The sequence below is a fragment of the Pan troglodytes genome, chromosome 6 (assembly GCF_028858775.2).
Source record: "Pan troglodytes isolate AG18354 chromosome 6, NHGRI_mPanTro3-v2.0_pri, whole genome shotgun sequence".
Classification (NCBI taxonomy): Eukaryota; Metazoa; Chordata; class Mammalia; order Primates; family Hominidae; genus Pan; species Pan troglodytes.
The window spans coordinates 128,140,794-128,168,314 of record NC_072404.2 but is presented as its reverse complement, the minus strand read 5'-3'; the positions used below and the strand labels follow the sequence as shown (position 1 = coordinate 128,168,314).

Below are 27,521 nucleotides of genomic sequence, written 5' to 3'. Positions count from 1 at the left end.
ACACCCTCTAGAGGTTTCCCATTGGCCACTTGGTGTACACCCCACGCAAGTATAGTGGCCCACAATCAGTCTGATAGCGGAAAGCAACCAATCAGAGCCTGAAGCGAAGTTACAAAGGTTACACCCTATGCAAACATTTAATTAGTTATGGAAAGCAACCAATCAGAGGTACTTTCAATTTTCCGTCTGCCACGCAGAAAAGGGCGGTGGTGGGGGAGGGGGCCGGGTCCCTTTGTTACTTAGGTGTGGAAAGTTGGGGCTTTCCTTTTGATTTAGTTCTAGGAAGTCAGCATGAATCAGCCATAAGTTCCTTGCCTCCAGACCCTATTGTCCTGCCTCACAGCTATGTAGTACAGAGTCTGTCACAGGCTACCCAGAAATGTACACAGAGACTGTTAACAGGCTACAGAACAGATTGGGAAAGGGCTCTGGGGTTGTGACCCTCACCAAGCACAGGCATCTTGCATCTCTGACATGTTAATGGTGGATGCCAGCACTCTCACTACTGCCTCGGAAGCTTACCTTGCTGTTGGGGATGGGTTCTCGATCTCTACACTTGGTATACTCCTACAGGTGACCTGGGAGTGTAGCTTTCTGTGCCTTTTTTGACTCATGGCTTCCAGTGGGTACATATGATTGGTTAAACAAGTGTTCAGCATTTCAGCTGCAGCCATTAGACTCTTAACTAAGGTGGGGAATTCTCCAAATACGGAAGGGGATTCAAATGGGGGGCATAATAAATATATATAAATGTCCATTAAAGACAAGTTGAGTTGGAAGTGATGACAATATATTTGAGTAGAAACATCTAGCAGGTAGTTGGAAATGTGGCACTGGTGTTCCCCAGAGAGCTAGTTACAGATTTGGGAAGTTGAGTTGTGACTGCTTTTAAAATTAGGAGTCTAGAGAGAATCTAACTCAAAATTTTCATCCACATATGCAGAATCTCAATCTGAGAGTTGTTCATTCCTATAGATGTGCTGGCCACACCAACCCCCAACATCTATTATGAAAATTAGGAAATTCACACTCTATTATGGAAAATAGGAAAAATATATAGATAATACATGCAAAACAAGTGGGAGGAGAGAACTACGGATCGTGGAGAGCCTACTGCACATTATTATTTTACAAATATTTAAGTGCCAACTATGTGTCAGGCACTATGCTAAGGTGATTTAATGTTGAGCAAAACCTGACATGTCCCTGCATTTGAGGAACTGAAAGGTTCTGAGGGAGGGCCTAAGGAGCTTGGGCCTTAGCTGGTTACAAAGCCATATATTATGCCATATATATTAATAAGCAGCAACGCCTCCCGCAGTATTTACAGCCCACGCGTGGCAGTCCTGTCCACCCTGTCCCCGTTCGGTCCAGCCCGAGGCGGTGGCCTAGATGCTTGATGGGCACTGTCAGCCTGATCTTTGGTGGTCTTCCCGCTGTCTGTTCTCAGCTGCTGATTCCAGGTCCCAGGAGTCGACTTTGGCTTGAGGAAGGCAGGCGCCTTAGGTGGGGCAGTTGACACTCGCGCAGCGCCTTGCTCACCTGGGTGTGTGGCGGCGCGCGGGTTTGGGCGGGGAGGGGGCCGGGCCTCGGGAAGGACGCGCGCCGCGCAGTTTGACCCCGGCGGCGTTCCGTACCGTCGCGGATTTCGGTGGCGGAAACATGGCGGTGGCGGCCGGGCCGGTAACGGAGAAAGTTTCCGCCGACACTGGCCTGTATTAGCGCGTATGGCCTCGGGCCCTCGTTCCCCAAGGCGTGCCGCCTCCCTGTTCTCAGTCGCAGGCTGAAGCCTTGTCTGCTCTCCTCCTTTTTGGTTTGGTTTTGGAACTGACTCCGAGGGTTGGGAGAGCGCGTTGGTGGCGACAGCCGAGTCAGGTAGGGAGAAATGGGTGGACGGCAGGGCGGCGAGATCTAGGCATAGACACTGCCAGGGCTCCGCGTGGTCCGGACCCCAAGCTCCGCCCAGTCGGCCTCCCAGGGCTGGGGTAGGATACCTGCCTCTGGAGGAGTTGACAGTGGTGGTTGGAGATTGGAGGGTGTGGGAGCGCCTCTCCGTATTTCGCAAGGGTTCCCCCTCAACTGGGCGCCACGTTGTGGTCGCGTTCTCCGAGGCAGAGGATGGTGGAGAACAGCCAAGCTCCTTGTCGGACCTCCCACATCTCGCTAGAAGGCCGAAAGGGAGAGAAATTGCTGTTGCTGCTCTAGTGCCGAGGAGTTTGATATTCGAGATGCCATTTTCCTCGTATGAGATGGTTCAAAGAGTTATCAGTAATTCAGAACTGAAGCACTGAAATTCCCTGACTTTTTTCAGTGTAGTTTTTTCAGCCTTGACACTTCTAGATGGGACAGAAAGTTTCTGAGTGAAAGATAATGCAAGTGATACGGTATGCCTCAAGCCATTCCCTAGAGGTAGGACATGGAGAGAGAATTGGTTTGGAAGAATTTGGGTGAATTAAGTAAAGACTGGTGGAAAGCTGAAATAGAAACCAAACATTCATGGACTCTCCCTTAGTTCTACTAGTTATTAGTTGTGGGATATTAGCTAAGTTCTGTATTCTCTTTAGGCATTAGTAAGTGTCCAATGGCGACCATTGTTGTTAAATTTAGTTATTTCTTTATTAGTCTTTATTTTTCAACAAGTATTTATTGAATACCTTCTTGATGCCGGATTTTTGCTAGTCACTGGGTGTACAGTATTGAAGACAAACCCTCAGAGACCTTTTGATCTAGTGGGAAATGCAGACATGAAATAAGTGATGGTATGTAACAGAGAAAGTATGGGGGTCATGTAATGGGGAGGGGGCAGGGATAATCTCTTAAGAAAATGATTTATCTGAGACCTGAAGAGTTGGAGTAAGCCAGGTGTGAACACTGGGGTGGGGCCAGGAGGAGGAAAAGGAGTGTACCTGGTGAGGGAATAGCATTTGTGCAGTTTGTAATTGAAAGGTCAGTAAGGTTGGAAAATAAAGTGTGAGAGGAAAAGTGGTAACAGATAAGGCAGGAGAGTTAATCAGGCCCAACACGGAGTGCCTTATAAGGCATTGTAAGGAGTTTTGACTTTATTGCTAAGGGTGATGGGACGCCATTGGAGCATTTTACATAGTGGAGTGCTAAATTTTGGTTTTAAAAAGTACACTTCTTAGAGAGGGCAAGAGTGGATATAGGGAAATGTTCAACATGATGGTGGCCAAAATTGGGATGGTGACCCTGGGGACGAGAAGTAGAAACACTTAAAAAATGTTTAGGAAGAATAGTAGACAGGACTTGGTGAGGATTAAATGTAGATGATGGTGGAGAGGAGGGTTAGAATAGTATGTAAGGTTTTATGAAATAATCAGACTCTGGCAGTGATTAGTTAGCTTTTCCCATATGCATATTGACTCCTCTATGGTCCATTTTCATCTACCTCTGGAATAATTGTCTATTGAATCATTAGTGATGGCAAACCGATTGAAAAGGATTGTAATGTTTTTCTGTTATTCTCTAACTCAGGCTGTCTTTTGAAGAAGATCAGAATGGGGAAAGAGTTTTGTAAATTAGCCATTTAAAAACAATCTGCCATGTTGATTTTGGTCCATAAGAAGGTAACTGCATATATTGCATTATGTGGATGCACTGTACTTTACTAATTTTTTTTTTACATGTTTACATTTACTTTGTTTCCAGGTATTTACCTCTGTTAACAGTGCAGAACAGAGCTGGTGCTTCATTTTCTATAGGTAGATTAATATATGTGTGCACTTAAGTAGAGAGATAATAATCGAAGACATAGAAATAAATGACATTGCTTAGAGAAAGTATATAGTGAGAGAAAAGCCTAGGTTTGGGGTTGAACATCCAAAGGATGGGTTGAGAATGAAGAACCTTCAAGGAGACCGAGGAGGGGAAACCAATAAATTAAGAAAAAAAATCTGGAGACTTAGTCTTTGGATGCCTGCAAAAAGGAATGGTATGGAAGGTGAGAGAAGTCAACAATGTAAATTTGTTTAAAGAATATGCAGGATACGGCCGGGTGCAGTGGCTCACACCTGTAATCCCAGCACTTTGGGGGGCCAAGGTGGACGGATCACCTGAGGTCGGGAGTTCAAGACCAGCCTGACCAACATGGAGAAACCCCGTCTCTACTAAAAATACAAAATTATCCGGGCATGGTGGCACATGCCTGTAATCCCAGCTACTTGGGAGGCTGAGGCAGGAGAATCGCTTGAACCCGGGAGGCAGAGGTTGCGGTGAGCCGAGATCGCTCCATTGTATTCCAGCCTGGGCAACAAGAATGAAACTCTGTCTCAAAAAAAAAAAAAAAAATGCCAGTCGCAGTGGCTCACACCTGTAATCCCAGAACTTTGGGAGGCAAGGCGGGTGGATCACCTGAGGTCAGGAGTTTGAGACCAGCCTGGCCAATATGGTGAAACCCCGTCTCTACTAAAAATACAAAAATTAACTGGGCATGGCGATGGGCGCCTGTAATCCCAGATACTCTGGAGGCTGAGGCAGGAGAATCACTTGAACCCGATAGTCAGAGGTTGCAGGAGAATCACCTGAACCCAATAGTCGGAGGTTGCAGTGAGCCAAGATCCTGCCATTGCACTCCAGCCTGGACGACAGAGCGAGACTCCGTCCCCCCTTCCCCCTCCCCCAAAAAAAGAATATGCAGGATACTGAGTGAAAAGTACCCATTGGATTTAGGAATTTACAGGTCATTTCAACACTTAGCAGAGCAGTTGTGTGGTGGGAAACACCATTTAGTGGTTTGAAAAGTGAATGGGTAAGAAGTGAAGCAACTAAATACCAGCTGTCAAAAGGACACGAGATTGAGCTTCATAGAGGATATGGGGATGAGCAAGGATTGTTTTTGTTTTGTTTCTTTACTTTTTTGGTATTGTTTTTAAAAGAAACATTTATAAATGTTTAAATACTAATGGATAAAAGAAAAGTGAGAGTTTGCAGAGAGAGGAGAGAGTCTGATGTTCTGGAAGAGGCGGAATGAAAGATGCACAATATGGCTGAAAGGTTTAGCCTTAGATAGAGAAGCAACAGCCTTCTTTCCTTATATTCGGAGATATAAGTAGAGGTGGGTTTGTGGACTTGGAAACTCAAGTGAGCTCCCTTTTGATGACTCTCTAGGAGGCAGAGTCATCTGGTGAGAATGCAGTAGGAAGAAGTAGGGTATCAGAGATTTGAAGAGAGGAAATAGGGGTTTGAATAGTCACAAGAATGGGGAAGAATGTTGACCAGGGAAGGATGTTCCATGGATTTAGAGTGGCACCATTTAGCCTAGTGTGTGAATTTCTTCCCCCCGTCCAGCAGTGTTCAGTAGTCTGAGCCCAGATTGTACCATCAGCTCTTTGAGGATATATATTCTAATGTATTTGTTGAATTATTTTATAACACACATTAGTGATGTTTAAAAAAAAAAACCTCAATGCATTCCAGATTTTGTCAGTTTCTCACACTCAAGTTAAAAAGATAAACCAAAATATACTAAAGGAAGACATTTTCTTTAACATTATGTGGTACCTTAAGACATGAGTGAATAAAGATGTAATTAAGGAAAATCAGTTGGAATACTTAAATAGACTTAGTTGTAAAAATAAAAAAAAGTGCTTGTTGAACGTATAAAAGCAAAATAAGTAATAATACTTGGAACTTCCCAGAGACCCTAAGGTTGCTTTAGTAACATTCCTCTCCAGCCAGATGAGTACTAAGAGTTGATTCCAGGTTCTCATGTTTCTCTTGAGCCTTTTAGTATACAGCTATTAAGAAAGTGCAAATAAACTAATCAAAAACTCGTGGGTTTTTTTTGTTTATTTTTGGAGGCAGAGTCTCGCTCTATCCCCCAGGCTGGAGTCCAGTGGCGTGATCTCCGCTCACTGCAACCTCCGCCTCATGGGTTCAAGCTATTCTCCTGTCTCAGCCTCTTGAGGCATTACAGATGCCTCCCACCACACCCGGCTAATTTTTGTATTTTTAGTAGAGACAGGGTTTTGTCCTGTTGGCCAGGCTGGTCTCTAACTCCTGACCTCAAGTGATCCGCCTTCCTCAACCTCCCAAAGTTCTGGGATTGCAGGAGAGAGCTGCCGTGCCTGGCCCTAGTTTCTTTTTAAATATCTAATTGGGTTCTCTTTAGATAGCGTTACCGTGAACAGTTCTTTTGAAACAGTATACTAGGAAATTTTGAAGAATTATTATAGATGGTTAAATCATTTTTTGACTACTATCATTTTTTAGGTGTGACTTGTGGAAGCTTTAATTTCGTGAGTCCGCTAACAAATACTTGTAGTAACATTTGTTTAAGTAGAATTGAAAAGTTCTTCATTTACTTTATAATGACTATTAGGGTGAGCATTTCAGTTTTTCATTTTTGACTTGGAATTTGTCAGGAATTGGTTTGCTATAGAGATAGTGTTTAGATTTGGAAAGCAAGTTTAGTAATCAAAGTAATTTAATAGAGATAAAAGTACAGGGAGAATTATGGCTCAACTTTAGGGACTGAGTAACTTTAATACTTTAATTCTAGTAAGTTTATTAGTTAAACAATGTAAAGACCTTGTGTAACATTCTAGAGCTGGCTTGTAAAAAGATGTAGGGGATATTTGGCAGGTCGTAATGGTTGCTGTTACTACTAATATATACAAGTGCTTTTCAAATTAGAGGTAACAATGAAGTCCTTCATTCACTTTAAGAACTAAGTAGCTTTCTCTTGTACCAAAACCTGCTACAATCTAAGCTAAAGCGAACATTTCACCTTTCCTTGTTGTTGAAAAACCAGATATTTAAACCAGAATGAATTAGGTGAATTCTTCACCATCTCTGGAAGAACAGTTCTATTCATGCAGTCATAGCATATGATGAGTAGAAAGCACAGCCATGTCTGTTTGAATAAACTGCCAAGTTTTAAGCCAGAAACAGTATTCATTAAGATATTGCAAATCAGGTTGTAAACTGGATTTCAGTTTTTAAACTGGATTTTTTCACTTTCTATATGCATCTTTATATAAAATAATGAGTAAATTATATAAAATTAACTCTGAAATATTGTTTTCTTCTTTTTAGATCACTATAAACAAAATTTCCACAAGAGAAAATGTTGAAATAGGAGTTGCGGATACATTGGATATACTGGATGAAATACAAGCGGTTAATTTTTGTAACGTGAGGGAAAAGCCCACATTGCTGGTTACATGTGTAAATCACTGCGTTATTGCTTTAGTCATTGTCTCTATTTAGCAATGACAAGACTGGAAGAAGTAAATAGAGAAGTGAACATGCATTCTTCAATGCGGTATCTTGGCTATTTAGCCAGAATCAATTTATTAGTTGCTATATGCTTAGGTCTATACGTAAGATGGGAAAAAACAGCAAATTCCTTAATTTTGGTAATTTTTATTCTTGGTCTTTTTGTTCTTGGAATCGCCAGCATACTCTATTACTATTTTTCAATGGAAGCAGCAAGTTTAAGTCTCTCCAATCTTTGGTTTGGATTCTTGCTTGGCCTCCTATGTTTTCTTGATAATTCATCCTTTAAAAATGATATAAAAGAAGAATCAACCAAATATTTGCTTCTAACATCCATAGTGTTAAGGATATTGTGCTCTCTGGTGGAGAGAATTTCTGGTTATGTCCGTCATCGGCCCACTTTACTAACCACAGTTGAATTTCTGGAGCTTGTTGGATTTGCCATTGCCAGCACAACTATGTTGGTGGAGAAGTCTCTGAGTGTCATTTTGCTTGTTGTAGCTCTGGCTATGCTGATTATTGATCTGAGAATGAAATCTTTCTTAGCTATTCCAAACTTAGTTATTTTTGCAGTTTTGTTATTTTTTTCCTCATTGGAAACTCCCAAAAATCCGATTGCTTTTGCGTGTTTTTTTATTTGCCTGATAACTGATCCTTTCCTTGACATTTATTTTAGTGGACTTTCAGTAACTGAAAGATGGAAACCCTTTTTGTACCGTGGAAGAATTTGCAGAAGACTTTCAGTCGTTTTTGCTGGAATGATTGAGCTTACATTTTTTATTCTTTCAGCATTCAAACTTAGAGACACTCACCTCTGGTATTTTGTAATACCTGGCTTTTCCATTTTTGGAATTTTCTGGATGATTTGTCATATTATTTTTCTTTTAACTCTTTGGGGATTCCATACCAAATTAAATGACTGCCATAAAGTATATTTTACTCACAGGACAGATTACAATAGCCTTGATAGAATCATGGCATCCAAAGGGATGCGCCATTTTTGCTTGATTTCAGAGCAGTTGGTGTTCTTTAGTCTTCTTGCAACAGCGATTTTGGGAGCAGTTTCCTGGCAGGTAAGCTTATTGTTTGTCCAGCAACCCCAATGACGTGTAATAAAATGCTAGCTTTAATAATTGAAATTAAAGTTATAAGGTCAAGTTCCTGATTTCAAAAGGATATTCATATTTGTTCTTACTTAATTTTGTTCATGGAATTGAAGCACTGAATGTGTTTCAAGAGGATAATTTATTTGATCTCTAGCAAAGAGGTACCAAAATGTTATGAACACTCAGCGTTGAGATGCCTCCTGCTTCCTGACTGTTCATTAGTGAAACATTCATCAATTAAAGAGTCTTAGAATACTAACATTTGGAAAGAATTTAAAGATTGTATTTTGATCCTTTCATTATACCCATGAGGAAACTGAAAGCCAAAGAAGACACATCCAGAGTCACTAGTACTAGCAGGAACAAGGTTACTTAACTTCTGTCTCTTCCCTGGACTCCTCACTGTAACGTGTTTCTTTTATGTAGCCATTTCTCTGAAGGTTTTATATAAAAGGTGATCAGATATATAACAACATATCAGGTTCTGAATTATAGATTAGAGGTTATCCTAAGAAAGAAAACATGGGTTTCACAGTACCTTTGCTGCCCAGAAATGTTTTCTAAAAGGTTCTTGTAAACAAAGACATTTGTACAGTTGGAGTTTGCATCTGCAGTATTAACAAACCCAGTCTTCCATTAATTGAGCATGTATTGACTATGCACTATATGCCAGGCACTATAGTGGGTGCGGAAGATCTCAGGATGTCTGTCAAAGGTGGCACAGTCTCCAATGGGAGGAGGAAGAGGCTGGCATGTAAACAAACAATTATGATTACAGTGTGATAAATACTATATGTACATCAGACTGGGATGTGGGGCATAAAGGAAAGTCAGCTCTGCTTGGTGCAGCTCTCTCTAAGAGTTTGTTGCTGCTGAGTGATTTCTAGAGGAAAGTCAGCTCTGCTTGGTGCAGCTCTCTGCTTTGTAACAGTTTGTTGCTGCTGAGTGATTTCTGGAAGTGTATTTTGAAGAGGGAGATGTGAAGACTTGCCTGGACATGGTGCTTTCTAGTCAGCTGGGCTAGGGCAGGGATCCTGTGTGGGAGTCAGCCAAACGAGGAAAACATCTTGGGTGTGGCCTGAGGATATTGTCCTTACTTTGCTCTACTTGCTGGTGTTAGGTACTATCAGAATTATGTTGATGATGTCAAAAACTCAAGCATGAGTTTTCCTCCCTCTTCCTTGCCCCTCCTCCTGCTAGCTCCTTTCCCAGCCCTAAATACTTTTTCTTTTCCAAGTCAGCCTCATTCATGCTGGATGCCATTCCAGGCTTTCAAATTCTGTTAACCAAATATGAATATTTTCTTGGTCTCCAAACTTTTTCTTATCTAGTGGTCTTCAGATATGGTGTGTACCACTGGAGGTACACAAAAACTTTCCAAGGAGTCTGTCAGCAGAGATAATTTTAAGAGAATCAGTTTCCTGATTCTCACCTTCCATTCTACTCTTTCCTAAAGTTGATCTACTTGAGAATCCCTTGATTTAGATGTAGGTGATAGCATTGTGGTTTTAATTTATGTCTCTAATGACTAATGATGTTGAGCATCTTTTTATGTGTGTATTAGCCATTTACTTTGTTGTTTAAATATTCACATCTTTTGCTCATTTTAAAGCTGGGTTATTTGTCTTTTAAGAGTTCCTTATACATTCTGGATACGAGCCCTTTGTCAGATAAATGATTTGGAAATGTTTACTCCCAGTCTGTGTCTTCTGTTTTTATTTTCTGAATGATACAAATTTTTGAAGAGTTTTCAAGAGTAAAGGTTTTTAATTTTACAGAGTCCAATTTATCCACTTTTTCTTTTATGGGCTCTGCTTTTAGTATCTTATCTAAGAATTCTTTGCTCAACACTAGGTCACAGTTCTTTCAAAAGCATTATTGTTTTAACTGTTACATTTAGGTGTATGATCCATTTTGAGTATAGTATGAGATAAGGATCTAAGTTTTTTTTTTTTTTAATATATAGATCTCATTGTTCCCAGCACCATTTGTTGAAAAGATTAACATTTTGCCTATTGAATTGCCTTGGCGTCTTTGTTTAAAATCAGTTAAACGTAAACGTAAGGTTGTATTTTCGAGTTCTTTTGTTATATTGACCTATATGTCTACCGTTGTGCTAGCACTATGCCATCTGGTGAGATGTTTTCTAATTTCCTTTGAAATTTCCTCTTTGACTCATGGGTTATTTATAAGTTTGTTGTGTGATATCCTAATATTTGGAAGTTTCTCACATTTCTTTCCATTGATTTCTAATTCCATGTAGTTGGAGAACACTGTATGATTTTAGTCTTTTAGGCCACTTGTTTTGTAGCATGGCATGTTTTATTCCATGTTCACTTGAAAATAATGAGTCCTCTGTTGTTGGGTACAGTGTACTATAAATATCAGCTAGATTAAGTTGGTTGGTGGTGGTGTTCATGTATCTATAGCCTTGTTAATTTTCTGTCTAATTCTGTAATACTGAGAGAGATGAAAATCTCTATTATAGTTCCTGAATTGTCTACTTGCTTTTTCAATTCTGTCATTTTTTTTTTTGCTTCTTTATTTTGAAGCACTGTCCTAGAGGTAAATGCATGTTTGTTATATCTTCTTACCATATTAACTCTTGTAATTATGGTAAACAGCATAGTTGAGTAGTTAAAACAGAGATTGTATGGCCTGCAAAACAAAATATTAACTATCTGTGCCCCCGTTTTTTTTTTTTTTTTTTTTTTGATACGGATCATATATTTGTGTGACCACCACTACCACAGTCAATTTGTAGAGCAGTTAAATCACCGCCAAAATTCCCTCTTGCTTCCTTGTAGTCAGTCCTTCTCCCAACCCCAGGTACTTGGCAACCTGATTTGTTTTCTGTTCCTAGACATTTTCCTTTTCCAGAATGTCATATTCATAAAATCATTTAACATTGTAGTCTTTTGAGCCTGACTTTTGTTTTTGAGACAGGGTCTTGCTCTGCAGTGTGGGCTAGAGTACAATGGTACAATCATGGCTCACTGCAGCCTCGACCTCCTGGGCTCAAGCAGTCCTCCCTGCCTTGGCCTTCCAAAGTGCTGGGATTATAGGTGTGAGCCACTGCACCTGGCCCTGAGTCTGACTTCTTATTTAAATCATTTGAGATTCATCTGTGTTGCTGTGTGCCATCAGTAAGTTAGTTACTTTTATTGTGAGCAGTATCCCATTGTATGGATGTTCCAGTTTATCCCTTACTCAGTTGAGAGACACTGAAATTATTTGCAGTTTTTTGGTAATTATGAATAAAGCTGCTATAAACCTTTGTAGACAAGGTTTTGTGTTAACATAAGCTTTTATTTTAGTGTGATGTGGGATTGCTGGGTCATGTGGAAAGCATTTCTTTTAACTTTATACTGCCATACATATGTATTTCTAATCTACAGAATAAGCTCATGACATAAATTATCTCTGTATGTATTCCAGAAATCAAGACTCAAAAGGTTAATTAACTTATTCGTGTACACATAGCAAGTGTCTGAGCTGGGACTGAACAAAAGTCTAACTCCGAAGCTTGGGTCCTTTCCACTATGCCCTAGTTCTTCCACATAAAGAAGTCATTTGACTTTAAAATTATATAGTAGCCTTCATAATGTTCTTAAATTTCCTGAAACAAGCAAAGTTTTGAAAGTCGCCTGTGGTTTCTTAAAGCTGGATTTCTCACAGTCTCTCCATTTATATATTGCCGCATTTACGTATACTGTTTCTTAGTTGGGCTTTACTTTCTTTAGACTTCTATGTATGTTTTCCAAATCTGGTTTGCATAAGGTGACTCATACAAGAATGCTTCTAAACAAACAAGCCGTATATGTTTATGTAAATGTTACATTTTTAAAATGACATTGCATAAAGAAATTTTGTTCCTGTTACCTGAAAAATTTTAGGATATGAAACGTTGAATACTTTGACCATGACTTGAAAGCCCAGCTGAATAGAGATCTAATAACTAGTAACAACCTTTATTCAAAGGGCATTACTTACAGGTTGTTTATTGGTCGTCTTTTGTGCTCAGTTTATATCTGCTCTGAAATATGAGCCATGTCTTAAAATTTGATAGTGAGCTGAGGATAATTTGGAGAAGCAAAGGAGAATAAGTACTTGTAGGCTTGAATCAATTGATCTTATTTGTTACTTGGAATTAAGGTGTAAGGAGTACTCCAAAGTCACAAATGACTTCTAGATTGAAGCTATAGAATAAAGGTTTGCAGGCCAATAAAACTGAAGCTCTCTGAAAGTGGCAAGCGGATAAAACATCCTAAATTTATTTTGGCTTCCCCTGGACATACTTGCCATCTGTTCAGTTAAGATTATGAATTTTTGTATTGCCAAAATACTAACTCGTGTGTAATCATAATAGAATATTTAATACTGTTTTTCTAAGCTTGCTTTTTCAAAATAACCTAATAGAAGTACTTAATGATTTTTTCCTGATAAATTTGCTTTCTAAAAATGTATGACAGGGCCAGGCATGATGACTCACATTTGTAATTCCAACAGTTTGGGAGGCCAAGGCGGGAGGATTATTTGAACCCAGGAGTTTGAGACCAGCCTGGGCAACATAGGGAGACCTTGTCTCTACAAAAATAAAAAAAGTAGCCAGGCATGGTGGTGCATGCGCCTGTGGTCCCAAGCTACTTGGGTGGCTGAGGTGGTAGGATCACATGAGCCTGAGAGGTCAAGGCTGCAGTGAATCGTGATCATGCCACTGCACTCCAGCCTGGATGACAGAGTGAGACCCTGTCAATCAGCATAAAATTCTCAGTTTCTAAGATTTTTTAATATAAAAAGCAAGTAGTAACAGATCATCTGTTATTTATGAGTTGTGATCAATAGACCCCTGAATATCTACTTATTTAGTCTACTGTATCAAATATCATCATCAATGTTGCAAAACCAACATTAGGGTATTGAATAACATCACTATCAATTAACATTTTAATTGGAATTTTGAATTATTAGGCTTTTCATTTAAGTCATCTACAAATTGATTGACAATTGAACTTTATCATTTGCTTAGTTCACTGCTAAATCAAACTGTTTAATACTTTTTTCTAATAGTAAAAACATACCGAAGATTGAGAAGCACTGGTTTAGAAAAAATATGTAAATATATAAAATGTAATAGACTGGAAATCATCAGAAAATTGGAACTGATTCCATTTGTAAGAACAGAAACATAAAATAAGTTTTAAACTTATAAAACTTTTATTTTAAAATTACTACAAACCTCAATGTAGGTTATAAAAGAAGACTTCAATAAATGGAAAAACACACCATACTTCCTGGGATGAAAAGACTCAATGCTGTGCCTTGCAGGCATTTGTATACATAGAGGAAACTATTTTCAAAGCTGAGCTGCACTTTTGGTCCCCTCAAGAGTGGCAAAAATAAAAGCCAAGCCCAGGGCCTCCAGAAGTGAGATCTCTGGTAAATTACCTCCCATTTTACGCTAACACACTGAAAGAAGAGGGTGGAGCCATGTGTGTTATAGCCCTCTCATGAACTTGCTTTCTGCCCTTGTGTCCTGTTGGTGGTTCAACCTGGGATTAAGTGGTCAAACCTGAATTAAGATATGTAGACTCGTAATGTCTGCAGCTCTCTGGAAGAAACAGATTGCCTCTAGGAGAAGGTATCATTATCCTAGGCCTAAAGTTAATATTTTTATATCCAGTGTTCAGCTTATAAATTTAACCAGGTACACACACACACACACACACACACACACACACACACACACAGCACCAAGAGCAAGAAGCAGCAAAACCAACAGACAACAGAAAAAAATCTTTAGGTATTGGAATTATCAAACAGAAAACCATCATGCTAAGTTGCAAAAGTAAAAGGAGAGATCAGGACATAATGGTAGTACACTGGAAACTTTAAAAAATGACAAGGCAGATTTTACAAAGAACTAAATAGAAATTTAGATCAGGAAATAAATTATTTCAGTGTTGCAAACATAACATTAGACAAACCTGAAGTGGGCATTAGTGAACTGGAAGATACAGTTCAGAAGAAGCTATATAAGCAGCAGCATGAAAGAGAAGTATGGAAAATACTGAACAGAAGGAAAGGATAAGACTCAGAGGATATGGTAAGAAGATCTCATATTTTATTAGAGTCTCAAAAATGGAAGAAATGAAGGCCAAAGGAAATATGTGAAAGAATAAAAAATAGAACAACAGAACAGAAGAAGAGAGACCAAAAACAGGTCCATGAATACTTATGACAGAAGTGGCACTGTAATGTGGAGTGGTTGATATTTTCAGTAATTTGTGCTTGAACAATTGAGTGTTTCTGTAGAAGAAAAAATTGGACCATTATCATAAAATCAGTTATATTTGGATTATAGATTTAAATGTAAAGGCAAAACAATAAAGCCTTTAGAGGATAATGTTAAAATGTATTCTTAATGGTTGGATAGAGGGATTTTTTTTAACAAGGCATAAAGTGACTATATTATAATTAAGAACTCATGTTAAGCAAAAAACAGCATTAAGGTAGTCACAGAGTCACCAACAAAAGACTTTCATTGAAACTATGTTCAGAACCAAACAAAACTAAATCAATGAAGAAAAGGTCAACCCCATAGAAAGGTGGGCAAAATATTTAACACTTCATCAAAGATGATACCCACATAATGAAAGGTACTTAACCTCATTAATAATCAGAACTTGATATTTATTCTAGTTTTGGTATAATGGCAAACTGTAAGCAATTTAAATACCAATAATACGATCCACTAATTAAAGTTTTATATGTATCATAGGAATGCCATTTGGTCTTTACAAGTGATTTAGAGTAATGTAAGCTTAAATTAAAAGGTTGATAGATTATGTATCCCATTTTGGTAAAAAAAAACATGAATATGTATTTGTGAAAAATACATTGCATGAAGTCTGGGAATATTTCAGAGTAGCTGTGCGTATAGATGATGGTATTTGGAATGATTTTAATCACATATCTTTTTTACTTATTTGTATTTTCTAGTGTTTTTAAATGGAGCATGTACTGTGTTATTTATGTCATTGACAAAATAGGATGTACCAAAATAGGGCAGTATATTCATTTTTCTATTGCAGGAGTTAATTTTTTTATTAAATTTTGATCAAGTGAACCACCCCTTAGTGTTAAAAGCATGTGTTCATGCACCTAGGCATATAGTATGTGCAGTAGCAATACCGGAAGAATGTAATAGTTTAATATTCTAAAGAAATGTTCAAGTGACTATCCATTTTCTTTTCACTTAAATGAGTCTTAATTTTTTCTGCTTTTTCATTGCAGTTAATACCTGATTGCCTCCTCCTTATTTCTTCTGCCTCTCTACTTTCCATTCTGCTTTTACAATGCTTATATGTCCTTAGTATTTTCTTCTGTTAAAATTTTGATTGCACATCTAGAGAGTTCAGTGCTTTATAAGGTAAACTATATCATATAAACGGAATTCGTTTTTATAGCTTTAGGGTCTTAAATTTCCTTAAGAATTTATACAGAAAGAATGTAATAGAGAAAGAATACAGAAAGCATATAGAAAAAAGTAATAGTTTAATATTCTAAAGGTATGTTCAAGTGACTATCCATTTTCTTTTCACTTAAATGAGTATTTTTTCTGCTTTTTCATTGCAATTAATACCTGATTGCCTCCTGCTTATTTCTTCTGCCTGTCTACTTTCCATTCTGCTTTTACAATGCTTACGTGTCCTTAATATTTTCTTCTGTTAAAATTTTGAATTTGCACATCTAGAGAGTTCAGTGGTTTATAAGGTAAACTATACCATATAAATGGAATTAGTTTTTATGGCTTTAGGGTCTTAAATTTCCTTAAGAATTTACTTTCATAATTTCATGGGGAAAAAATGAGCCCTTTCTAAAGTACTCTTTTTGATAAAGTAAATGAATCTGTTATTTGAAAAATGACATAGGCATGTGGGTTTTAATAAGATATTTGTTTTCTGGCATTTTCTCTGTTATATCAAAGAGTGGTTTTGGTTTGTTTTGTTTTTTTTTTCTCGTCTGGATAGGATGTTATTTGACAATTCTTTTTTAAAAATGATGTGCCGTGTTTTGCCACAACTTCCAAAAAACTAAGAGATAAATTTAGGATTTATTGCACTAGTTAGCTCATCCATGTATACTTGTCTGCTTTAACTGAAAATTGTTTTTAGATCATTAATTGTTCCTTTTATCCTTTTTGAAAGTAGAAGCTAAAAAATATGAACCAATGTGCATGCATGTAAATATATACACATATGTACATGTACTATGTAAACATGTTTTGGATTTCTTTTAGCCAACAAATGGAATTTTCTTGAGCATGTTTCTAATCGTTTTGCCATTGGAATCCATGGCTCATGGGCTCTTCCATGAATTGGGTAACTGTTTAGGAGGAACATCTGTTGGATATGCTATTGTGATTCCCACCAACTTCTGCAGGTACAGTAATCTAGTATAGTTAATGATAACTATTCACTTCATAACATTTTCTTAATATTTATATGAATAAAATATAGCTCCTTTTCAAAACTGTTTTCAAAATATAACTTGTGCATTTCTTCCATATTTTTAACAAACTTTATTCCAAGTGATAATATCTTCAGAGTTCAATTGAAATATTTTGATAAATATGATAAGCTTATATTTTAGCTAGAAACCAGAAAATATTCATGAATAACTTTTCTAAGGAAAGATCTTACCCTAAAGGGAATATTTTGTTTAAGAAAGTGTCCTCTGGCTGGTCGTGGTGGCTCACACCTGTAATCCCAGCACTTTAGGAGGCCGACGCGGGCGGATCACCTGAGGTCAGGAGTTCGAGACCAGCCTGGCCAACATGGTGAAACCCCATCTCTACTGAAAATACAAAAATTAGCCGGGTGTGGTGGCAGGTACCTGCAATCCCAGCTACTCGGGAGGCTGAGGCAGGAGAGTCACTTGAACCTGCGAGGCGGAGGTTGCAGTGAGCCGAGATAGGGCCATTGCTCTCCAGCCTGGGGGTTAAGAGCAAGACTTCGTCTCAAAAAAAAAAAAGGAAAAAAGCAAAAGAAAGTGTCCTCTGAAGCAACATAGTGAAATATAGTAAAACATGCTCTGGGCCTGAGAGGCTGGGGTCTAGTTCTTTGTTACCCTTGGTACATTATAACTACTCTGAACCTTATTATCTGTCTTTGCCTAAAATGTATATAGTGATAACTCTTCTGTTCATCTGACAGGAATGGTATGAAGCACTAAAAAAAAAATGTAAAAACACTCTGCACACTGAAAAATGCCATACAAATACTAGGAATTCAGAGGATTGGCAGTGAAGTTTAATAAATGTTTATTGCAGTTTTATTCCAAAATAACTTTTACCCACAAAGGTGGTGACATCTGTATAAATCTGTAAATATTGCTACATTTTGATTTTTATTTTATAGCTAACTACCTTTAAGATAATTCTTTGCCATAAATGAATTCTGATGACAGTTTTCATCACACTTTCCCTGGGGGAGGGGAGAGTGGAAGTAAAGTTTTTTCCCAATTTCAAGTATTTGACATAAAAATCTCCAAATAGACTATTTGTAGGAAATATTTTCCTTCATGTTAAAGACTTAATACAAAGTTGAAGGCTTAAGAACTGAAGGAAACAGATTTGGAAATGTCACATAAAGTGAGAAATGACAACCCGGTAGAATGAATGTGTGGAAATAGTAATATGCACAGTTAGATATTTATTCCGTTGTAATTTTTTTAATGTATTGCTTACTCTTTTGTGACTGTAATGAAAAAAAGTTAGTAGGATAGTACTGATGATACATGAAGCAAAATCTAAGGTTTTCAAAAATCCCGATAGAAATCCCTTTTCTGGATAGGAATGATGGTTTTTTCTTTCTCAATATTAATGGTATTTTGCTAGTTATAAGACTTGCTTTATCATCTTTGTACTAGAGTACCATTTTATATTTGTTCTAGGAGTAAATCTAAGTCTTCAACTAGTGTCCAGTGGTATAAAGCAATGGACCTAAATTTTAATAACTTTTTAAATGCCTATTAATAGATAATTTCTTCTATTATTTATGTACCTTAAGTTAATAAAATTTGAACACAATTTTATTGACTATTTTTCAATACAGAAATAAATATATAATTAAAATATTGCTTTTTTATTTTGTGTTATAATATTTTTAAAGAATAGTTTTTTTAATAGTCCCCACCCAGATGTTCTTGAAACAGTGTAATCCTGCTTTTAAAAAGCCTTGTCCAATATTTGTCATGTAAGAAAATACGAATAAGGAACAAAGAGTAATATTATCTACATTTGGAGATATTATCCCAGCTTTTAATTTGATTATTGTTTTAATGATAGTAAATATAATATTTAGAAACCAGGTTTTGATTTTCTAAGCTTAATTCTCAGTACTATAGGAATTTTAGAAAGGGTGATTTTTTACAAAAATCCTGCCACTTAGCAGCAACTATATTATAACTGATTCTTAGATAATCAGTTATAAATGACAGATGAGAATGTGATATAGAATGAGTACTTCTTAAACACCAAAATAATTGTTTTTTCTCCTACTTCAGTCCTGATGGTCAGCCAACACTGCTTCCCCCAGAACATGTACAGGAGTTAAATTTGAGGTCTACTGGCATGCTCAATGCTATCCAAAGATTTTTTGCATATCATATGATTGAGACCTATGGATGTGACTATTCCACAAGTGGACTGTCATTTGATACTCTGCATTCCAAACTAAAAGCTTTCCTCGAACTTCGGACTGTGGATGGACCCAGACATGATACGTATATTTTGTATTACAGTGGGCACACCCATGGTACAGGAGAGTGGGCTCTAGCAGGTAAACTCACCTTTGGCAGTTTCACTATTGTAAAGATACACATGTATATGTAGAAATCTGTACTTCACACACAGTCATTAAATTTCCAGGATTCTTAGTTTACTGAACTATGCATATGACTCTAATTTGTTTTTCTTTGCTCTAGCATACCTGTTTAGCCTAATTTAATCTCTAATGATAAGATTGGGAATTATGTCTTATAGTGATTAGAAGGAAAAAAATGCTTTGAGACTTACAATCAGTTTCCCTTAAAATATTTTCAGAATTGCTAAACGTATTTTTCAGAAGCTGATAAACTCCTTTGACTAGTATTTTTAAGTTTTTAAATGTTATGGATGCAGATTTCAGTAGTCCTTCACATCTATAGTTTTATTTATGTTATAAAGCTCACCAAATTTTTAAACAGCAGATCATGTAGTATGGTGGGAGTAGCACTTAGGTCAGGAGACCTTGGTTCTGCTCCTAATTTGCCACAGCTGTGTTATTTTAGGCAAGTTAGTTAACTTCTGTTGGCTTCAATTTTCTCATCTGTAAAATAAGGGAGTAATTGTAAATGACCATTGAGTTTTATTCCAAGGTACAAAATTCTGTAGGGATTTTTTTGCATTTGAAAAAACATAAAATAACTTTGGTTTGCATGCACTATGGGAAATAGAAAACTTCTTAGTTATTGCCAAGAGAGAAATGAGATCTCTTTATATAATATATAAATTTGTCAGTCTTTCCAACTATTAATAGAGAGAAAGTCAAGGGCTTTGTTTTATGAACTACTACTTGTTTAGGACCTATAACAGAGCCCAATACATAGTAGAAGATCCTTAAGTAGCTGACAGATAGATGAAATCATTGAATAAATCATTTAAAAAGAAAGGTAATTTTCTTATTTTAGATTAGAAATAGTTATTTTAGATTTAATTACATGTTTTTTTTCCATAAAAGTGTAGATGTTTTAAACCAAGAATCTATAAATAATAAAATAGTCATAAATAAAGTGGAAACATTCAGGATAAAGAAAAAGATAAATAGAAGTAGTATGGAAGGACAGAGGCAGACTTGCCAATATAAGAACTCCAGAAAGAGACAAACAAAAAGGTTAAGGTAGAGATGATTTTAAACTAGCATGATCTCATTGATTTCACGCCAGATTTGTAACTGAGGTTTTTATCATAAGGAGAAATATTTTTTTGAAATTTTTCTTTTTTGCAAATAAATATTGAATAACTCAGTGGCCTTCTAGTAGAAAGACAAGCTAATATTTATTGGGTACATTTTAAGCATCAGCTTACTGTACTTAGTACCTTACACACATTGTTAATCTTTATGTGAAATCCTTTGAGATAGATACCATCACTTCTGTTATCTTCATTTTTCAAAGGACGAAATGGAAATTGAAAGTTGTTATGTAACTTATCTGTGGTCATACCACTATGTGATAGAACCATGATTTAAGACCAGATCTGCCCGATTCCTAAAGTGTATTTTCCCCCCCACTGTACCATGTTGCCTCCAAGGGTGAAAGCCATGATGATAAAGGAATGGCATGTTCTGGTTAAGTGGATATTTTTGTTAACATGGGTCACCCATTTCAAAACATTAGAATGTACAAGACTAAAAGATGTACTGAACATTAAAACTAATTGAATATAGTTTATAAAATCATTTACTTGACCTATAACTTTTTAATTACAACATAGAAAGCATCTTTTTAACCTTTATGGCTACTTCAGTTTCAGGTAAAGTATTCCAACTCACAGCACAAGAGAAAGCTTTTAGTCAATTAAAATAGCCTTTACAGAAATAGAATTTTAGATCTAAAAGCAGAGATTGCTGAAAACTTACTATAATCCTTATGATAATAAACTCTACCCAGATCAAATGGAAAAAACAGGGCTAATTTTTGGTGGCCATGCATATATCCCTAGTTATTTTAAAGTGTTATAAGAGAGTAATTTTAGAAGTAAGCTTTTTATGTGTGTTTATATGAAGAATTTATTACTTAATAGAAACACTTTTCAAAAAGTTTGCATTTTTCTTAAGTAATTTAAAATTCATTAAGTATTTCTTAAAGATAGCTATGGAAATCAATTCTAGATGTTCATTTACTAATACTTATATCAGCTTTTTATTTTTCTAAGAAAAGTAAAAAAACACTAAGATAAACACACACACATATATATCTCTCGCAGTTTTTCTAAATTTTCATTCACTGTTAGGAATAATTTTTGAAGACTTTAAGAACTCGAAAATAGAGTTGTATTTTAGGTAAATGTTTAGCAGTTACATTCTAGAATGATGTCTTTATAATTTTTTTGAAATATGCTACCAGTAAATTGACCGTTACAGAACTCCTCTGTTAGCTAAGATTTGTTCTTGTGTAACTTTGAGGCTTATTATAAGAAGTTTAAAAAAAAGAGAGAGAAAGCATACTGATCTCCCTTCCCTGAGAAAGGTAGATTTTATCTTATAATTCAGCAACTGCATACTGTCATGCATGGCCTGAGGCATCTCGCATACTTGTGGGTAGTCAGGTTGAACCAGGCCCAGAAAAGCCTGCTTTTCAGTTAGTTCATGCCCTGGCCTGCTTTAGATATAGTCCTCAAGGGCTGATTCTGCCTCACAAATAGTATTGAATATCTCTGCTCTGAGGAAAATGCTTTCATCTATTCCAAATTAAGTGACAAAGAGCTTTAAGCTCTGCTAATTTATTAATAGTTGGGGATTTTTTGTTTTGTTTTTTGTTGTTTTTTTCAGCAAACTTTGAAATAGGAAACATCACAACTGGATTTTACTTGGGTTAGCAAGTTGATAGCAGGCCCAGTATTAATATCGCTGTGGGAAAGAGAATCTATATTTGCCCTTTATCCCATACCTTTACTCACAGTAGTTAGAATATGTAGTCTTCTTATATTTATGGAGTTTCATGATATGGAACCTAATATTTTTGCCTCTGCTTGAGGATAGAAAACAATTATGGTAATTACAGGAGAGACAGAAATAAATGGAAAAAATGTAGATAATTTATAAAGCAGTTTATTACAAATAAAGCCTTTAAAAAGCAGTCTCAATTACTTGAAATGCATCAGATGGATATTAGCTTAGATAAATGTAAGTACTTTGAATCTGGGCCAAAAGCCAAATGTAGCATAGAACCTATTCATAGGAGAAAGCAGAGCAAAACAAGAGAAATCGTTTAGAAAGCTTTAATGCTGCTTTAAGTCTCTTGTTGATATCTAAAGAGCATTTATATAAGAGAATTAGGGTAGAATATGCTAAAGAGTGTTTATTGAAATAGTTGTGGATGGCATGTTGGGCAATGATGTTTTGTGGCAGATGGAATTTACATAATAGTTCTTGTAATCTCTGTCTTCTGATCTCTAAAGAAATTTAATAGAGCTGACAATAATGGAGAGTTAACATTTGGCCATTTTTGAAAAAGTATCTTTTGGAGGTATCAGTGGAATAACACATTAGTAATATGTGGAGACAATGTACTGAAATAGTGTCTCTGAGATAATATGTGTGAGTGTTAGAGCGATTAATAAAAAAAGTTTATTTTCAGGTTCTTAAGCTTACTGATTAATAAAACATTAATAAATGACACATAAAGAATATGATAGAATCCCAATTCTAAAGGATTCTCTCTCTGGTGGTGTCCATTTTTAATGGTGAAACCAAGAGGACAGTTGATTTGGGGAAAATGTTGGGTCTTGTGCTGGTAAATTGTAAAAGTAACTTATGCTCAATGTAAAACTTTCAGAAAAATATTTTAAAAACCACATGGAAGTGAAACACCCAGCAATAGCTGCTGTTATAATTTTTGTAGATGTACTGTCATGCTTTTTCTAATACAGACATTTTCTCATCAATAAATTTTCTGTATAAATATTTTGTTATAAGATTTCCTCCTAAGGTTTTAGGCCATAGTTTATTTCCATTTCCCAAATGGGAAGGTTGTCTTTTTTGTAATTTTTTGTCCCTATGTCTGTTCTTTCCTTAAGATAGATTCGTAGAATTGGAATGATCGTTATCAGTGTACCATTGAGACAGGGCCAGATGAGGTGAGGGTGGCAGTTGCCTCAGGCACAAAACATAAGGGAATGCCAAAAAACTCAATAATCAAAATGAACATTTTAATGTAGTATACTTAAAAATCAAAATTAATGCAAAAAAAAAAACGAGATGTAAAACCTGTAGTCAGAAGTTTATTTACTTTAGAACTTTCTGGGTATATATATATTTTTAATCCCTTGTTCTTCAGCTATAAAACTGATTTAAATGTAGATCTGTTCTTAAACTCATTCTTGTACAGGTAGGAATAGGGTTTATTTTCATTCAGTAGGTACCTACATATGAGGAAGAGAAGGAAACAATGATACAGAATGGGGAGGCAAACTTTTTCTGTAAAGGGCCAGATATTTTTGGCTTTGTGGGTTTAGATGCCTGTTGCAGCTATTCAGCTCTGCTACTTTAGAGCAATAGCAGCCATAGACAGTATAAATGAATGAATGTAGTTGTGTTCCAATAAACTTATTTATGAAAATAATTATATGAAACAAATTGCATACAGTTTTTACTATCACAAAATATTCTGATTTTCTTTCAACCATGTGAAAATATAAAATCAATTCTTAGCTTTCAGGCCATACAAAAAGAGGTGGCAGGCTGGATCTGGCCCATGAGTTGTAGTTGCTGCCCCTGGTGTAGAATGTTAGCTTTTCTGTATAGTTGTTTTCACTAAATACAACTATGTAAAACTATTTCCTTAATTCATACTAGCAGATTCCTTTTTATGTGAGTAATAAGGATTTTTTTTAACCTCAAGTTGAAAATCTGTTGTAAAAAATATCTTTTCAAAAGATACTTTGAAAGTGTCATTTAAATACTTTATTTTTTGCTTATTTAATTCTAAGAACTTAAGGAAAATACATGTAAAACAAGAGTATTTTCTCTCTAGAAGAAAATGATTAAGAGGGTTTTCTTAATGAGAGGCTGCAGAAATTATTGCTCCATTGAATTTTCTCTTGTTCACAGGTGGAGATACACTACGCCTTGACACACTTATAGAATGGTGGAGAGAAAAGAATGGTTCCTTCTGTTCCCGGCTTATTATCGTATTAGACAGCGAAAATTCAACCCCTTGGGTGAAAGAAGTGAGGAAAATTAATGACCAGTATATTGCAGTGCAAGGAGCAGAGTTGATAAAAACAGTAGATATTGAAGAAGCTGACCCGCCACAGCTAGGTGACTTTACAAAAGACTGGGTAGAATATAACTGCAACTCCAGTAATAACATCTGCTGGACTGAAAAGGGACGCACAGTGAAAGCAGTATATGGTGTGTCAAAACGGTGGAGTGACTACACTCTGCATTTGCCAACGGGAAGCGATGTGGCCAAGCACTGGATGTTACACTTTCCTCGTATTACATATCCCCTAGTGCATTTGGCAAATTGGTTATGCGGTCTGAACCTTTTTTGGATCTGCAAAACTTGTTTTAGGTGCTTGAAAAGATTAAAAATGAGTTGGTTTCTTCCTACTGTGCTGGACACAGGACAAGGCTTCAAACTTGTCAAATCTTAATTTGGACCCCAAAGCGGGATATTAATAAGCACTCATACTACCAATTATCACTAACTTGCCATTTTTTGTATGCTGTATTTTTATTTGTGGAAAATACCTTGCTACTTCTGTAGCTGCTCTCACTTTGTCTTTTCTTAAGTAAGTAATTATGGTATATATAAGGCGTTGGGAAAAAACATTTTATAATGAAAGTATGTAGGGAGTCAAATGCTTACTGTAAATGCATAAGAGACGTTAAAAATAACACTGCACTTTCAGGAATGTTTGCTTATGGTCCTGATTAGAAAGAAAACAGTTGTCTATGCTCTGCAATGGCCAATGATGAATTACTAATGCCTTATTTTCTAGGCATATAATAGTTTAGAGAATGTAGACCAGATAAATTTGTTTACTGTTTTAAGAAAACTACCAGTTTACTTACAGAAGATTCTTTTTTCCAAACAGTAGGTTTCATCCAAGACCATTTGAAGAACTGCAAACTCTTTCTCTTAGAAAAGAAAGAGGGCAGCCTAAAATAAAAGCAAAATTTGCTTATACTCCATCACATTCAGATGTCTTGGTTGTGACTTATTACCAGTGTGGCAGAGAACCCAAGTTACATTTTAGATCAAAATATTCTTTATGTAGGTATTGTTAAAAGGCTAGAGCCTACAAGTTGCTCTTCCATGCGTTGGTCATGGGGCCCTGAAAACACTGGTAATATTAAGAGTCTTTCTCAGGGTAACTTAATGCTTTCTTAATGAACAATGTTTCCAGCTACAAATTCTTCCAATAAATTGTCTTCCTTTTTGAAAAGTACTCTCGTAGAAGAAATTTAGCAATTTCTTGTTGACTGACTCAGTCTATTTTAAGTATTCAGAAAAGATTTTGATCCCCATTGAGTTAATGCTCTGCCTTGAAAATTATTTTTCTGATCCTTGTTAGTGATAACATTTTTTTTCTACCGAAGGTCAGAGGATAGGAAACAAGTATTTCTCTTCTTGTATACATGTAATGTATTCTGTAAAAAAGTATTCATATTGGCAATTTTAGTTAGGCATAATATTGTGGTTGTAATTTTTAAAACTTAGTGTTTTGTCTGATTAAAGCAGGCACTGATCAGGTTATCTCCTAAGAGGTAATTCACTTCTTATTCCTTTCCAATAATTATTACATTCTAAATTTTCATCCATGAGAAATAACAAGAAGGGAATAGAATTAAATTGGGGTATAATCTAATCTTCATTGTTTAAATGGTTTGCCTTCTCACCATTGAAGCCATTTTTTATAGCCTCAGAAAGAGGAAATAATGCCTCCACCATTTTCTACCTGGTGACTTGAAAATTGAACTTTTAAGTTAGGAAGAAGTTAGAGTCAGGGAACTTGTATACCACTATCTATGCAGCATTGTTATAGTCTGATTATTTCTGTGTTTTGAATATGATTTTCCTAATGCTCTAAATAAAATTTTGTTAAAAATTAATTTTTCATTTAATGTGCATATTGAATATTTTAGTATATTAAAAGTGGTGGTCATTAAAAATGCCCATGTTTTAGAGTTCATGTTTGGAAGTTTCCATTATAGGTTAAGGATTTATATTAGTATTGTCCAAATAAAATAGTATAGTTTTTTTTATTGCTCTGTTCAGCAGTAGGGTAGTAGAAAAGCCAAATGTTAAAATTATGAGCTTTTAGCTTAAAAAAAGTTAATGTTAAGTAAAATCTCCTTTTAAATTTCTCAGCTATTTGTGAGCAGGTTAGCTTTAACTAAAGCATTATCTCTTCACTTTAAGAAAGCCAAATACAAAAGTATATTCTGCATTCTTTATAAGGTAGTATTAAGGTGGTACTAAAAATTACATTTTAAAAACAGCTGACAGTTTGACAGCCACAAACCTAACTTTTTCATATGTATTTTCTGTGAAAGTAAAACCAAAAATGGTCTTTGGGCCAAGAATGTGACTTGAGCCAATTTGTTAACCAAAAATTTATAGAATATCCACTTTGATGAATTCTCCTACCCAAACAAACAAAAAACAATAAATGACTTTTTGGGACGGTATCACAAAGCTAACATTTTAAAAACAATAACTAGGCCGGGCGCAGTGGCTCACGCCTCTAATCCCAGCACTTTGGGAGGCCTAGGTGGGTGGATCACTTGAGGCCAGGAGTTTGAGACCAGCCTGGCCAACATGGGGAAACCTCATCGCTACTAAAAATACAAAAAAAATTATTAGCCGGGCATGGTGGCAGGTGCCTGTAATCCCAGCTACTTGGGAGGCTAAGGCACAAGAATCGCTTGAACCCAGGAGGCAGAGGTTGCAGTGAGCTGAGATTGTGCCACTGCACTCCAGCCTGGGCGACAGAGCAGGACTCTGTCTCAAAAAAAAAAAAAAAGTACATGTTTAGCCAGGCATGGTGGCTCATGCCTGTAATCCCAGCACTTTGGGAGGCCGAGGCAGGTGGATCACAAGGTCAAGAGATGGAGACCATCTGGCCAACATGGTGAAACCCCATCTCTACTAAAAATAAAAAAATCAGCTGGGCATGGTGATGCACACCTGTAGTCCCATCTACTTGGGAGGCTGAGGCAGGAGAATCTCTTGAACCGGGGAGGCAGAGGTTGCAGTGAGCCGAGATTGCGCCACTGCACTCCAGCCTGGCAACAGAGAGAGACTCCATCTCAAAAAAAAAAAAGGAAACAAAAAAAAATAAGGGTGTAGAAAAGAAATATTACAAGAAGAATAAAGTGATTGGTTACTTTCACCTAAAGATTA

At 36.4% G+C, this 27,521-nt stretch overlaps 1 protein-coding gene and 1 long non-coding RNA gene across 11 annotated transcripts in view; one reads left to right on the top strand and one right to left on the bottom strand.

The window, feature by feature from the left end:
* Positions 1–1,628: 1,628 nt before the first annotated feature.
* Positions 1,629–26,227, top strand: TMEM168 (transmembrane protein 168). 9 transcript variants are annotated; one of them, XM_063815535.1, is made up of 8 exons: positions 1,760–1,875; positions 2,623–2,759; positions 3,493–3,584; positions 7,054–7,282; positions 7,913–8,309; positions 16,645–16,787; positions 18,912–19,186; positions 24,218–26,227. In XM_063815535.1, the coding sequence occupies exons 4-8, from the start codon at positions 7,182–7,184 to the stop codon at positions 24,763–24,765; spliced, it is 1,464 nt and encodes a 487-aa protein (XP_063671605.1). In that variant the 5' UTR covers positions 1,760–1,875; positions 2,623–2,759; positions 3,493–3,584; positions 7,054–7,181; the 3' UTR covers positions 24,766–26,227. The 9 variants fall into 9 exon arrangements, with proteins under 9 accessions (XP_016813543.1, XP_063671603.1, XP_016813539.2 ...); XM_063815533.1 differs by lacking the exon at positions 2,623–2,759 and having other exon boundaries at positions 1,739–1,875; XM_016958052.4 differs by having other exon boundaries at positions 1,748–1,875; positions 2,680–2,759; positions 7,054–8,309.
* LOC107975919 (uncharacterized) overlaps positions 19,541–27,521 on the bottom strand; it is a 149,985-nt gene continuing 142,004 nt past the window's right edge. For both annotated transcript variants that reach the window (XR_010158938.1, XR_010158937.1), the window contains one exon: positions 19,541–19,714. This is a non-coding gene — a long non-coding RNA (uncharacterized LOC107975919). The remainder of the gene's footprint in view (positions 19,715–27,521) is intronic.